Source organism: Penaeus chinensis, chromosome 16 (assembly GCF_019202785.1).
Source record: "Penaeus chinensis breed Huanghai No. 1 chromosome 16, ASM1920278v2, whole genome shotgun sequence".
Classification (NCBI taxonomy): domain Eukaryota; kingdom Metazoa; phylum Arthropoda; class Malacostraca; order Decapoda; family Penaeidae; genus Penaeus; species Penaeus chinensis.
In genome coordinates this window covers 3,956,980-3,972,418 of record NC_061834.1, presented here as the reverse complement: position 1 = coordinate 3,972,418, position 15,439 = coordinate 3,956,980, and the positions used below count along the sequence as shown (strand labels likewise).

The 15,439-nt window shown below is 34.0% G+C and overlaps 2 protein-coding genes across 2 annotated transcripts; one reads left to right on the top strand and one right to left on the bottom strand.

Annotated features, from left to right (window-relative positions):
• Window positions 1-466: 466 nt before the first annotated feature.
• On the bottom strand, window positions 467-4,263 carry LOC125033346 (60S ribosomal protein L14-like). The gene is made up of 5 exons (XM_047624766.1): window positions 4,159-4,263; window positions 2,179-2,280; window positions 1,196-1,273; window positions 957-1,073; window positions 467-777 (listed from the first exon to the last, which is right to left on the bottom strand). The coding sequence occupies exons 1-5, from the start codon at window positions 4,246-4,248 to the stop codon at window positions 496-498; spliced, it is 669 nt and encodes a 222-aa protein (XP_047480722.1). The 5' UTR covers window positions 4,249-4,263; the 3' UTR covers window positions 467-495.
• Window positions 4,264-4,359: 96 nt separating this feature from the next.
• LOC125033347 (40S ribosomal protein S24-like) lies at window positions 4,360-6,507 on the top strand. The gene is made up of 3 exons (XM_047624767.1): window positions 4,360-4,445; window positions 4,690-4,758; window positions 6,354-6,507. The coding sequence occupies exons 1-3, from the start codon at window positions 4,374-4,376 to the stop codon at window positions 6,435-6,437; spliced, it is 225 nt and encodes a 74-aa protein (XP_047480723.1). The 5' UTR covers window positions 4,360-4,373; the 3' UTR covers window positions 6,438-6,507.
• Window positions 6,508-15,439: the final 8,932 nt, after the last annotated feature.

The window sequence follows — 15,439 nt, the reverse complement described above, 5'->3', positions numbered from 1 at the left end:
CCCAACCTACACACTATACTAGTACGTAACAAAGCGAATACCTAGAAAATCTTTACTATTTACACTTGGTAATTAAATATCTTTAAAAGAACAACTCATTTGTTTAAATAAATAATAATGATTTTTTCTTAAACATTCACTGGGAATCTAAAACCAGTTTCCTTCAATATGGAAATGAAATATAAATTTTTTCAGAGCATTTTTTTTTTTTTTAAATAGCTAGAAGACTAAAATTGGGTAAATGAAAGCAGAAAAAGCATACCTTTTTCAGCTAGTGGGATAGGCAAGTTGAATTTGGATTCTTAAGGATTAAACACACTTCTGAAAGTATAAAAAGGGGTAAAACTATGTATTATATACACAACATTTATACAAAAATTTGTTCAATATAGAAGAAAAAATACTTACAGAGGTACAGCACTGTAGAAACTAAGTATTCAGAATTTGTGGTTAATAAAAGACAAACACTTTTTCTTTCTTTATTCAGTCAAAAATCTACTTTGCAGCCTTGACTGTCTTTGCAGGCTTGCCATCCTTGTTCCTGGCTGCCCTGGGGCCTCTGGTCTTCCTAGGTTTCCAGGTCTTGGGCTTCTTCTCCTTGAGTTCCTTCTTCTTGGTCAATTTCTGTCCCCTGATTTTCCTGGCGGCCTTGACTGTTGGTCGCTTGGCAATCAGGATGTTCTTCTTCAAACGCAGATATGCAGACTTGACAATCTTGTTCCTAGCTTGCTTTGCACGGCCAAGCTTGAACCTATCGAAGTCTGTCATACTGGCACGCTGCAAGTGGTTAACAGTGTCACATACACAAAGTATCTATATTATACTGTTCTAAACAGATAGAAATGCATCATCATGACCTTTAATAACAACATTACAGTAAAGGAAATTCAGAAATGTTTATAACCTTAAGAACAAAACACATGCATTCTAAAATACAGGTTTCCAAGGATACTCACGAGCAATCCCTTCTTGATGTTCTTGTTCCAGGTTGAGGCTTCGAATTTCTCACTGATCTTGGCTGCTTCCCAGGCGGTCCTAATCAACTTGGTCCTCATACCACGGCAAATTTTCAACTGGAAAGAATCACTTACTGAATATCTGAATCATCAGACCTACATATAAACCAGGTATAAGATTTTTTGTTGTGGTTTTTTTTTGGTTTACATTATATAGGATACACTAACTTAACACTTACCACATAGGTTGTCAGTCTCATCTCACAGAACTTGAACTGCTGCCGTGGGACTCCATGGCAAGGTCCATCAATGAGGGCCTTTTAGAGAAGAGAGAAATTAATTAGTCACCCAGACATTGTCACTTACTAAATCATAAATACAGTCACAATATAATGTCTCTAGATGTCTCCCATATTACTCAAGCATCTAGTAGGTAGTTCTTGCATATACCACTTGTCTGTCATTTGGGTTTTGTTACAATGGTTTACATTCTATGAAAGACTAAATAACTGGTTATAGTTCATTTCCATTTTTCAAGTTTGTCATAACACCATCTCAGGTGTATTACTAGGTAACCTGGATATAAAGATATCACTACTACAAATTGGAGTTCAATTCCTCAAGTTATATTCACTGCATTTTAACCCAATGGCGACGGGTCACGGCTATCGCCGTCATAACAATACGCACGATGTGCGGCGTGCGGCTGTCCGCAGCGGCGCCGCGCCAAAACGCCCCGAGGCAATGATTCGGCTTGATGGACCGATATCACGCGCTCAGAGTCGGCGCGCTGCCGCCGTTCGCCAGAGCGTAGAGTTTTTTTTAATTTGCTATACCCGGCGCCATTGGGTTAAAAGATTAGTCTATTTTGCCACATTTATATTTTCTTGAGCTAAAGTTACAGATATGTTATCACTTGAAATTCCCATTTCCATTAATGGAGTTTTATTATAATGTACAGTTATAAAAATATATTCTATCCATCATAATATTCTATGGCAAACTGTATAATGTAGCTGTACAGTTAACAGACTACTAAATAAAGTTGCTCCACTGCTCTTTCTTTTTCTAAATTCACAGACCCAAAAGGGGTACTAAGACTTGATGCAGCTGTATCATGGTGGGATAGGTAAGTTGAATTTTCTTGGTTCTTAAAGATTGAGTAAATGGGAAAGGGGACAATTCCATTAAAATATTCTGCAAAATATGGAAAAATACTTACCCTGTTGGTGTCAATAATGTCGACAATGACGGCAAGCTTGCCCTTGTACTGCCCTTCATTGATGTAAATCACACGCCCAATCTGGGCAAACTTTTTGAACGGCTGAAAAGAGTAAAATTATTGTAGTAAATTCCATGTTGGGTATAATATTTTACCAAACATTTATTTAAGATTACTAACGGAGTCAAAGATGTATTGACAACATTTCCTGAGGCTTACCACTCATGGAAGCTTCTCTCTTCTCCATACAACCCTAAGATTTAAAGCTCCCCTATGCCCAGATAAGGGTTGAGCATCTAAAGATTGTGAGATAAAAGTACCTATGATTGCTGTAGAGGTGGGTAAAAGTTTACTAGAGGACTGAACCCACCTGATACCAAGTGGGTAAATCAGCAAAATGAGATGAATAAATTCCATCTGACTCACACACCAACACAAAGACAGCCATGTGAACCAAAATCCTTCCTAGCCCCTTTAACCTGTTAATGTATTCTTACTGGTACTCAAAAAGGGTACATCTAATCACAAGTGATAGAAATGACAGTATAGGCAATTGTATACAAAGTAACTGCACCTTTAAGCATTAGAAATAGAATGCCACTTAGACAAACAATTCACATCACTATAAACATACTGCTACCAACACCCCTATGGCAAACATGGCCTTCACCTGGGTATGCATGGCAAATCGGAGCTGAACCCAGGAGCACTGAATGGAATCAAGCCACGAGAGATACTTTCCTCAATTTTTTCCCTTGATCTATGGTATTCCTAATTGTGTCTACTGGTCATTTCCTGCACCAATAACACCAACTTTATATCCTCTAAACAAATATCTTCAACCTGCCCTAACTCAACGTGCCATACTGTAAAGATAAACCAATTCCTATCACTCCAGCCAAAACCTTGGAGGCACTCGTGGGACTCCGCAAACACGGCAATGCTAATCAAAACCTTCCTAACCTGGGTGCTTTGCAATTTTGTGCAAATAAATACCATAAATACCACATCAAACATGCAAAATACGGTCATCTTTTTGAATTACCAATTATAAATGTTACACAACATATACAATGTTCTGCATAATAGAAATGAGAAGTTGCAAAAGTACAATGGGAGGAGGGAATTTGCACGTTCATTTGCCATTTATCATAAAGGCTAATCCTACCCTTACTACCTAGCAACAACACATTGCTCCTGTTTTCTTACTGTACATACATGCAAATATCCCTGACCAATGACCGAATGTTATCAGAGCGCACTGAGATTCCTATCATCAAAGAACATGAAGCAACATTAAGCATGCAATATATTCAAAGTAGAACTTCATTGCCAGTATTCCTTTACATGTTTACTGATATACCTAATTATTTACTTTCCGCTAAACAATTCACAATTATTCAGGCAGGTACAATAACGCAAAGAAACTAATATTAATTTTGATATCTCTTACAGTATGATTTTACTTCAAATAGAGTCTTTCCCCAACCTAACAGAGTAACATTTAACAAAAATGAGGCACTTATTCTGAAAATACCTACACGAAATGATATGATCTACGTATACGGACTCGTTTAGGGTGATGGACCGCTCTTCGTAAGTACTGCCCTGTCAAATATCATGCCCCGAATTCCTATTGAAGAACCGTATTTTAGCGATACGACTTAAATATGCATGTTCCAAAACCCCATTATAGCCTGAATTCGTTGTTGAGACCAAGTATTTTAGTAAAGCAACCTTCACGTATACATTATAGTAAGCATAACATTTATAAACATTGAACTTGCACATTGAGTCTTAGTGTTTTCCTCTCCTGCTTTATATGATCCCAATTATCTTTATACATGTTCCGATTTACCCTCTAAATTTCCACTAAAGATGCAACCAGGTACATCCAGTACTGATATTTCATCTCGAAAATATCAGGAAAAGACAGATGACATCAAAATTAACCGATAAATGGTAAACACTTTTCCTTACCATGGTCGCGCTCTTTCGCCGACTTCGTGAAGACCTCTGCACGTCGCTGGACAGTGGAAGTCGAATGTAAACACAAATTTTGACGAACATATAAATACATCAATATTTGAATAAAAAATATATTGTTTCATAATTAGATTTATTAGAAATAAATAATGGTATATAAAACATGTATTTTGATGTAAATTACAGTTGTTATTTATTTTCCGTATTTGATGCCTTTTGCGTCGGCGGCCATAACGTTCTTTTCCGTCTTTCGCCAAACGCGAACAACCATGGGCAAGGAGGTACTGCAGTCTTTATCTTCTAGTATTATTTCCATCGAAGTGAAAATATATGATATATTGTGATATTTAGATTGATGATGAAGTTGGTATGGTGACTGAGATAATTAAAAATCTCCTATGTGAAAATCTTGGGAGATATAGTTGTTAGAGAATAGACGATGGCGAATGTAAACAAAAAGTGCGGTGTTCAATGTGATCGCTATGAGTATGCTGGAAAACTTAACTTATCTCTCTCTCTTTGCAGTCAGAACCCAAGGCGACAGTTCGCACCAGGAAGTTCATGACCAATCGGCTCTTGAACAGAAAACAAATGGTGAGTAGACCTCTTAGGACATGTTGTTAATATATTACAGAGAAATTCCACCTGGGCTTGGAAATCCATTGTTGCATGTAGAATACTTTTGGACTATATCTTTGGTTAATTTTATGGTACGGACCCGCTAATGTAGGGCATGTTGGTGATATTCCTATATAGGAGGGGGGTCACTGGGGGGCATAGCCCCCTGCTTTAGACTCTAATGACTGATGCTGTGTGTGTTATTTATATTTCATCCTGCACATTCCTCTGTACCTTTCATGCCCTCCCTTGCAACTGGAGCCAAGAATGTGGTGGTTTGGGGGGGTTCTATGGGGTAATATCAAAATATTTGGATAGTAGAGCAAGGAATCCTTCAACACCAAAATTGTTGCAGTCAGTTACGCAGTGCAGCTCTGCTATTGCTTACTACAGACTGTTCACTATGTGCTCCTGAATTTTATCTCCATCATGCCGTTCATGCTGAAGTGAAGACTACTTGCATTTTTATTAAATATATGACGTGGAGTTGGATATGGGCGAGTGCGTCTGTACTGTTAAGTGGTACCATATTCTCTTTGGACCAACAAAGCAAACTAAAATTTGAAATCCCCTTTTAAAAATTGTTCAACTAACCTTCAATTTTTGGTTGCAAGTTTTGGTGCAATTGAATGTAAAGTATTTTCCTCTCAAATAGTATTCTAATATGGACTTTATTTTATGTGCAAGCACATATATATATCCATGTTCTGTTAAATCGCTTTCTATTATCTGCTTTGAAGTTGGAAATCCCCTATTTATGTAATGTTGAATCTGTAAGTCTCGGGCTTAAAGGATTGTGCTTCACTTTAGTAATGGACGTCTGATATTGGAAGACTTGCATTTATGTGAAGCATGAAGTTTTCATATTTTGCTGCTATAAACTAAAACTTGGGTTGATGTTACTGAGAGCATGGCACTCGGAGGGAAGTAGACACTTCCATCTTGTAGAGCATAAAAGATAATAACTAAACAAAGGTACAGCTGCACCAGCTGAAAAAGTTTTGGCTTGGATTTTGTCTGCATGATAACCTGGTTTTGGGACTTTGTATCTGAAGGGTGCATTGTTATTGCAGATTTTTTTGTTTCATGATAAATATGAGGCTGCAGCTGTTGTACCTGTTGTCTATGACTCTATTCTTTATGCTCTACAAGATGGTAGTGTCTATTTCCCTCTAATGCTGGAAAATTGATTATGCTGCAGCCAAACCTGCACATTGAAGTAAATGTTTCTTTGAAGGGTTTGTAATCCCTGCCATGGATCAGCATTTAGTCTGAGTCAGTTATTAGTCCTACCTATCTCACCTGTTTACCTTTTCCTTGATATTTTGAAAGTTTTTATAACTGGCTTTAATGTAACCAAGACTTCAATAATTTAATTATCATATCAGTAAGTGCAATAGCAGTATTGATATCAATAGTATTAGAAAAACACATTTTCCTGCAATTTGTCAATTATTTATACCCTTGCCTGTAATCCTATAGGCTGTGTTAACAGAATAAATTTTGACTTAGTGTAAATTGAAATGTTTGTCATGCCATTTGCTGTACTTAAATTTATAATCATTTTTCAGGTTGTTGATGTCCTGCATCCAGGGCGATCAACTGTCCCCAGGAATGAGATCCGAACCAAACTTGCAAAGGTAAGTAGCTTTTAGTTTTATTAATATAGAAGGATAACAGAATAACGGAAGGATCTGTAACTCATCGTATACCATGTAATAGCAAGTAACTATAGACGATTGGAGATACCTCATCGTGCTATGAGTCTGTCCCAACTGCTGGGATGAGATCTTGTTTAACTACTGTGAACTGGATAATCACCCAGACTCAGCAGCACACCTAAATGAATGCCTGGCCCAACTTTCCTGAAGATTCATAGATTTTGGAATCTGTTTAAAAAAAAAAAATCATGAATATTATCAGTTGTAAGTCTATAAATGTGCTTGAGATCTGTGCCTTAAACTTTTGTCTTCCTTTAAAAGAGATCCAAAAGATCAAATGTCACCTTGTTTAGACTGATTGGAACAAGGGGGGGGGGGGGTGAAAATGCAATGCATACACATGCATACACATGCATACACATGCATACACATGCATACACATGCATACACATGCATACACATGCATACACATGCATACACATGCATACACATGCATACACATGCATACACATGCATACACATGCATACACATGCATACACATGCATACACATGCATACACATGCATACACATGCATACACATGCATACACATGCATACACATGCATACACATGCATACACATGCATACACATGCATACACATGCATACACATGCATACACATGCATACACATGCATACACATGCATACACATGCATACACATGCATACACATGCATACACATGCATACACATGCATACACATGCATACACATGCATACACATGCATACACATGCATACACATGCATACACATGCATACACATGCATACACATGCATACACATGCATACACATGCATACACATGCATACACATGCATACACATGCATACACATGCATACACATGCATACACATGCATACACATGCATACACATGCATACACATGCATACACATGCATACACATGCATACACATGCATACACATGCATACACATGCATACACATGCATACACATGCATACACATGCATACACATGCATACACATGCATACACATGCATACACATGCATACACATGCATACACATGCATACACATGCATACACATGCATACACATGCATACACATGCATACACATGCATACACATGCATACACATGCATACACATGCATACACATGCATACACATGCATACACATGCATACACATGCATACACATGCATACACATGCATACACATGCATACACATGCATACACATGCATACACATGCATACACATGCATACACATGCATACACATGCATACACATGCATACACATGCATACACATGCATACACATGCATACACATGCATACACATGCATACACATGCATACACATGCATACACATGCATACACATGCATACACATGCATACACATGCATACACATGCATACACATGCATACACATGCATACACATGCATACACATGCATACACATGCATACACATGCATACACATGCATACACATGCATACACATGCATACACATGCATACACATGCATACACATGCATACACATGCATACACATGCATACACATGCATACACATGCATACACATGCATACACATGCATACACATGCATACACATGCATACACATGCATACACATGCATACACATGCATACACATGCATACACATGCATACACATGCATACACATGCATACACATGCATACACATGCATACACATGCATACACATGCATACACATGCATACACATGCATACACATGCATACACATGCATACACATGCATACACATGCATACACATGCATACACATGCATACACATGCATACACATGCATACACATGCATACACATGCATACACATGCATACACATGCATACACATGCATACACATGCATACACATGCATACACATGCATACACATGCATACACATGCATACACATGCATACACATGCATACACATGCATACACATGCATACACATGCATACACATGCATACACATGCATACACATGCATACACATGCATACACATGCATACACATGCATACACATGCATACACATGCATACACATGCATACACATGCATACACATGCATACACATGCATACACATGCATACACATGCATACACATGCATACACATGCATACACATGCATACACATGCATACACATGCATACACATGCATACACATGCATACACATGCATACACATGCATACACATGCATACACATGCATACACATGCATACACATGCATACACATGCATACACATGCATACACATGCATACACATGCATACACATGCATACACATGCATACACATGCATACACATGCATACACATGCATACACATGCATACACATGCATACACATGCATACACATGCATACACATGCATACACATGCATACACATGCATACACATGCATACACATGCATACACATGCATACACATGCATACACATGCATACACATGCATACACATGCATACACATGCATACACATGCATACACATGCATACACATGCATACACATGCATACACATGCATACACATGCATACACATGCATACACATGCATACACATGCATACACATGCATACACATGCATACACATGCATACACATGCATACACATGCATACACATGCATACACATGCATACACATGCATACACATGCATACACATGCATACACATGCATACACATGCATACACATGCATACACATGCATACACATGCATACACATGCATACACATGCATACACATGCATACACATGCATACACATGCATACACATGCATACACATGCATACACATGCATACACATGCATACACATGCATACACATGCATACACATGCATACACATGCATACACATGCATACACATGCATACACATGCATACACATGCATACACATGCATACACATGCATACACATGCATACACATGCATACACATGCATACACATGCATACACATGCATACACATGCATACACATGCATACACATGCATACACATGCATACACATGCATACACATGCATACACATGCATACACATGCATACACATGCATACACATGCATACACATGCATACACATGCATACACATGCATACACATGCATACACATGCATACACATGCATACACATGCATACACATGCATACACATGCATACACATGCATACACATGCATACACATGCATACACATGCATACACATGCATACACATGCATACACATGCATACACATGCATACACATGCATACACATGCATACACATGCATACACATGCATACACATGCATACACATGCATACACATGCATACACATGCATACACATGCATACACATGCATACACATGCATACACATGCATACACATGCATACACATGCATACACATGCATACACATGCATACACATGCATACACATGCATACACATGCATACACATGCATACACATGCATACACATGCATACACATGCATACACATGCATACACATGCATACACATGCATACACATGCATACACATGCATACACATGCATACACATGCATACACATGCATACACATGCATACACATGCATACACATGCATACACATGCATACACATGCATACACATGCATACACATGCATACACATGCATACACATGCATACACATGCATACACATGCATACACATGCATACACATGCATACACATGCATACACATGCATACACATGCATACACATGCATACACATGCATACACATGCATACACATGCATACACATGCATACACATGCATACACATGCATACACATGCATACACATGCATACACATGCATACACATGCATACACATGCATACACATGCATACACATGCATACACATGCATACACATGCATACACATGCATACACATGCATACACATGCATACACATGCATACACATGCATACACATACATCCATGTATACGTATATATGATTTAAATTCTGATTCTTATGCTAAGTTTTTTTTTTTCTCCATTTACAGAAGGTAAAGTAAACATCATTAACTGCAGACCTAGTTGGCTGGGTGGAATAACCCAGTGGATGAAAATTTACCTGGGTTTTATAAGGTTGATTTAACATTTATTGTATAAGGTAGCAAAAGGGTAAGTCTTCTGGCAAATGCCAGGGGAAACTTCATGAGCAGGTTTAATTTATAATTTTCAAGTCAGGACAGGCTTTAAGTTTAAGTTTGATTGATTGATATGCAAACCAAGATCATGGAAGAGAATATTTAGGTTTTTTATGAAGGAGTGGATAGAATACAAAATAGTAAATTTAAGTAATGGCAGGTATTCACTCTTTGTATGCATTTCTTTTCAGAAGTAAACAAGGTACATTCAGGAAGACGGTTTGCATTTTGTGACATAAAATCCTTTCTTGTAGAGCAAAGCTTATCCTTTGAAGGCAAATTGAAGAGAGAAGCTTAACTCGTATGATGATAGGCTTTTAGTCACAAAATGTTTGCAAGTACATGTTGGTTGCATTGATTTTCCACAGTAACTTGTGTGATTAATTAACTTATAGAAGAGTGGGAGGGGGGGGGGATTAATAAGAATTTAAAAGCTAACTAACCACAACTAATTTGGAAATGGTTTGCCATGATAATCTGCAGTCAAGAGATAGGAAATTTACATGCCCTTGACCAAATACCAAGAGTTTTATATGCATGACAGGTGCATCTTTTTAGAAAAAGTATATGCAGCTGTTGGATGATTGTGATATCCATTTCTGGTGTGTTTTTTATGCATTGACATGTAGGTATTTTTAATTGCACTAATTAGGCACGTATTGGGTATTGTATACAGATTCTAAGTCAGCATATGGTGTACAAGTTTAGTTGCTAGTCATTGGTTAACTTGAGTAATTGCTGAATATGAGTGTAGTTTGGTTAACAGCTTTCACATGGGAAGAAGTGATTTTGTGTGTGTTTGTACTTACATTGAAAATTATTTATTCCCCTTCAAGGTATAAGGTATGGTTAAAAAAAATGTATATATTTTTCTTTCTCTAGCCTTTACTTATTTTTCTTCCTTTTTTTCCCCCAACAGTAAACGTGGATCTTCAAGGAAAATAAAACTACAACTAAAACTGTATTTCCTTATCCCAGATTGAAGTAGACCTGAATAAGCATATAATTATGCAATGCATTAACAAGTCAATTTTGATTGATCACTGATCAAATCTGTATTTTAAATGAATTATTAATAAGGAATACTAATGATGCCTTATCTTAAGCAAGACGAAGTATGCCAGGACAAATACCATTATCAAAGTGATTGTTGCATCTGCCTGGAAAGCATATGTCATGGAATTTCAGATCGGCATGTATGCACAAGAGTTTGGTATTATGAAAGCATAAGCATATTTTACAAGTTTTTTTAAAAGTGCTTAAGATACAACGTTTCTGATAATTTTTGAATGGTCAAGTGGTAATGTATATTTGCTCATGTTGCCAGTAAATTACTTTACCAGTGAAATTTAACCCCAAGCTACCCACACACCAGAAAATAACATGGATAACTGTATTATAACACCAATATAAGAAAAATGACCACACCCAGTTCCATCGTAATGATCAATAGTAGTTAGACCTCATAATAGATACTACTACTGTATATATGTATCTATATATCTACTTTCATGTATACTTATTTACATACCTACATACATACACTTGCATACATTCATATATACACTTCCATGCATACATACATAAACTTTTATACAAACACTTGCATATACATATGCATGCATGCATACATACATACTTAACATTTATATTCATAATTGTATATATTATTTATATCATATACTTGAAAAATACATGTATAAAATTAATGTTTTTTTTATTTTATCATCCAATTATTTTCCAATTGCAAAATTGATTGCATATGTTTGGGCTTAATGTCATCGCACTTTCGAGAAAATTCCACGGAAAAGATTTTTACTCGGTAATGCCATAAACATATGGTGGCTAATTCTTTCATACAACAGGTCCTTGTTATCCATACAACATAGGTGTTACATGTACACAATTTTTTTTTCACACAAACCTCTATATCTATTCCTTCCCCTCTCGCTCTCACCAATATATATAATCAAATGCACATATAGACATACAGACATACAGACATACGTTGTCTGTCTGTGTATATATACATATATATATATTTATATATCTATACATACAGACATACATACATATATGTATACAGACATACATACATATATGTATACAGACATACATACATATATGTATACAGACATACATACATATATGTATACAGACATACATACATATATGTATACAGACATACATACATATATGTATACAGACATACATACATATATGTATACAGACATACATACATATATGTATACAGACATACATACATATATGTATACAGACATACATACATATATGTATACAGACATACATACATATATGTATACAGACATACATACATATATGTATACAGACATACATACATATATGTATACAGACATACATACATATATGTATACAGACATACATACATATATGTATACAGACATACATACATATATGTATACAGACATACATACATATATGTATACAGACATACATACATATATGTATACAGACATACATACATATATGTATACAGACATACATACACATATATATACAGACATACGTACGTACAGACAGACAGACAGACACATATTTATATATATACAGACATATATACGTATATATATATACAGTCATACATACATATATATATGTATATAGACAGACAGACACACATTCATACATATATACAGAGACACATATATATATATATACAGAAATACAATCATATAAATACAGACATACATACATACATATAAATACAGACACAGACATACATACATATATATACAGACAGACATACATATATATACAGACACAGACAGACATACATATATATACACAGACATACATACATATATATACACACACAGACATACATACATATATATATACAGACACAGACATACATACATATATATATACAGACATATATACATATATATATACAGACATATATACATATATATATACAGACATATATACATATATATACAGACATACATACATATATATACAGACATACATATATATACAGACATAGACATTGTATATATATACAGGCATAAATACATATATATATATATACAGATATACATACATATATATATATACACAGACATACATATATATATAAACATACATACATATGTATATATATAGACATACATACATATGTATATATATAGACATACATATATATATATATATATATGTATGTATGTTTATATATATATATGTATGTCTATATATATACATATGTATGTATGTCTATATATATACATATGTATGTATGTCTATATATATATACAAATGTATGTATGTCTATATATATACAAATGTATGTATGTCTATATATATACATATGTATGTATGTCTATATATATGTATATATGTATGTATGTCTATATATATGTATATATGTATGTATGTCTATATATATATGTATGTATGTATATATATGTATGTATGTCTATATATATATATGTATGTCTATATATATATATATGTATGTATGTCTATATATATGTATGTATGTCTATATATATATATGTATGTATGTCTATATATATATGTATGTATGTCTATATATATATGTATGTCTATATATATATGTATGTATGTCTATATATATGTATGTCTATATATATGTATGTATGTCTATATATATATGTATGTATGTCTATATATATATGTATGTATGTATGTATGTCTATATATATATATATATGTATGTATGTATGTCTATATATATGTATATGTCTATATATATATGTATATATGTCTATATATGTATATATATCTATATATATGTAAATATATATTTATGTATGTCTATATATGTATGTATGTATGTCTATATATATGTATGTATGTATGTCTATATATATATATGTATGTATGTATGTCTATATATATGTATGTATGTATGTCTATATATATGTATGTATGTATGTCTATATATATGTATGTATGTCTATATATATGTATGTATGTCTATATATATGTATGTATGTCTATATATATATGTATGTATGTCTATATATATATGTATATGTATGTATGTCTATATATATGTATATGTATGTATGTCTATATATATATGTATGTATGTCTATATATATGTATGTATGTCTATATATATGTATGTATGTCTATATATATGTATGTATGTCTATATATATGTATATATGTCTATATATATGTATGTATGTCTATATATATGTATGTATGTCTATATATATATATATATTGTATGTATGTCTATATATATGTATGTCTATATGTATGTATGTCTATATATATGTATGTATGTCTATATATATGTATGTATGTCTATATATATGTATGTATGTCTATATATATGTATGTATGTCTATATATATATGTATGTCTATATATATGTATGTATGTCTATATATATGTATGTATGTCTATATATATGTATTTATGTCTATATATATGTATGTATGTCTATATATATGTATGTATGTCTATATATATGTATGTATGTATGTCTATATATATGTATATATATGTATGTATGTATGTCTATATATATATGTATGTATGTCTATATATATATATGTATGTATGTCTATATATATGTATGTATGTCTATATATATGTATGTATGTATGTATGTCTATATATATGTATGTATGTATGTCTATACATATATATATATGTATGTATGTCTATATATATGTATGTCTATATATATAAATGTATGTATGTCTATATATAAATATATATGTATGTATGTATGTCTGTATATATACATGTATTTATGTCAGTATGTCTGTATATATATGTATGTATGTCTGTGTATATGTATGTATGTATGTCTATATATATGACATATAGACATACATACATAT

What these genes read in the sequence shown, in the direction of transcription:
- LOC125033347 (XM_047624767.1), top strand. Translation starts at nt 4,374, where the DNA reads ATGCCTTTTGCGTCGGCGGCCATAACGTTCTTTTCCGTCTTTCGCCAA. An exon ending in GAACAACCATGGGCAAGGAG is followed by an intron (nt 4,446 to 4,689) that starts GTACTGCAGTCT and finishes CTCTCTTTGCAG; the next exon opens with TCAGAACCCAAGGCGACAGT. An exon ending in TCTTGAACAGAAAACAAATG is followed by an intron (nt 4,759 to 6,353) that starts GTGAGTAGACCT and finishes ATCATTTTTCAG; the next exon opens with GTTGTTGATGTCCTGCATCC.
- LOC125033346 (XM_047624766.1), bottom strand. Translation starts at nt 4,248, where the DNA reads ATGTTCGTCAAAATTTGTGTTTACATTCGACTTCCACTGTCCAGCGAC. An exon ending in GGCGAAAGAGCGCGACCATG is followed by an intron (nt 2,281 to 4,158) that starts GTAAGGAAAAGT and finishes TACTCTTTTCAG; the next exon opens with CCGTTCAAAAAGTTTGCCCA. An exon ending in ACATCAAGAAGGGATTGCTC is followed by an intron (nt 778 to 956) that starts GTGAGTATCCTT and finishes AACCACTTGCAG; the next exon opens with CGTGCCAGTATGACAGACTT.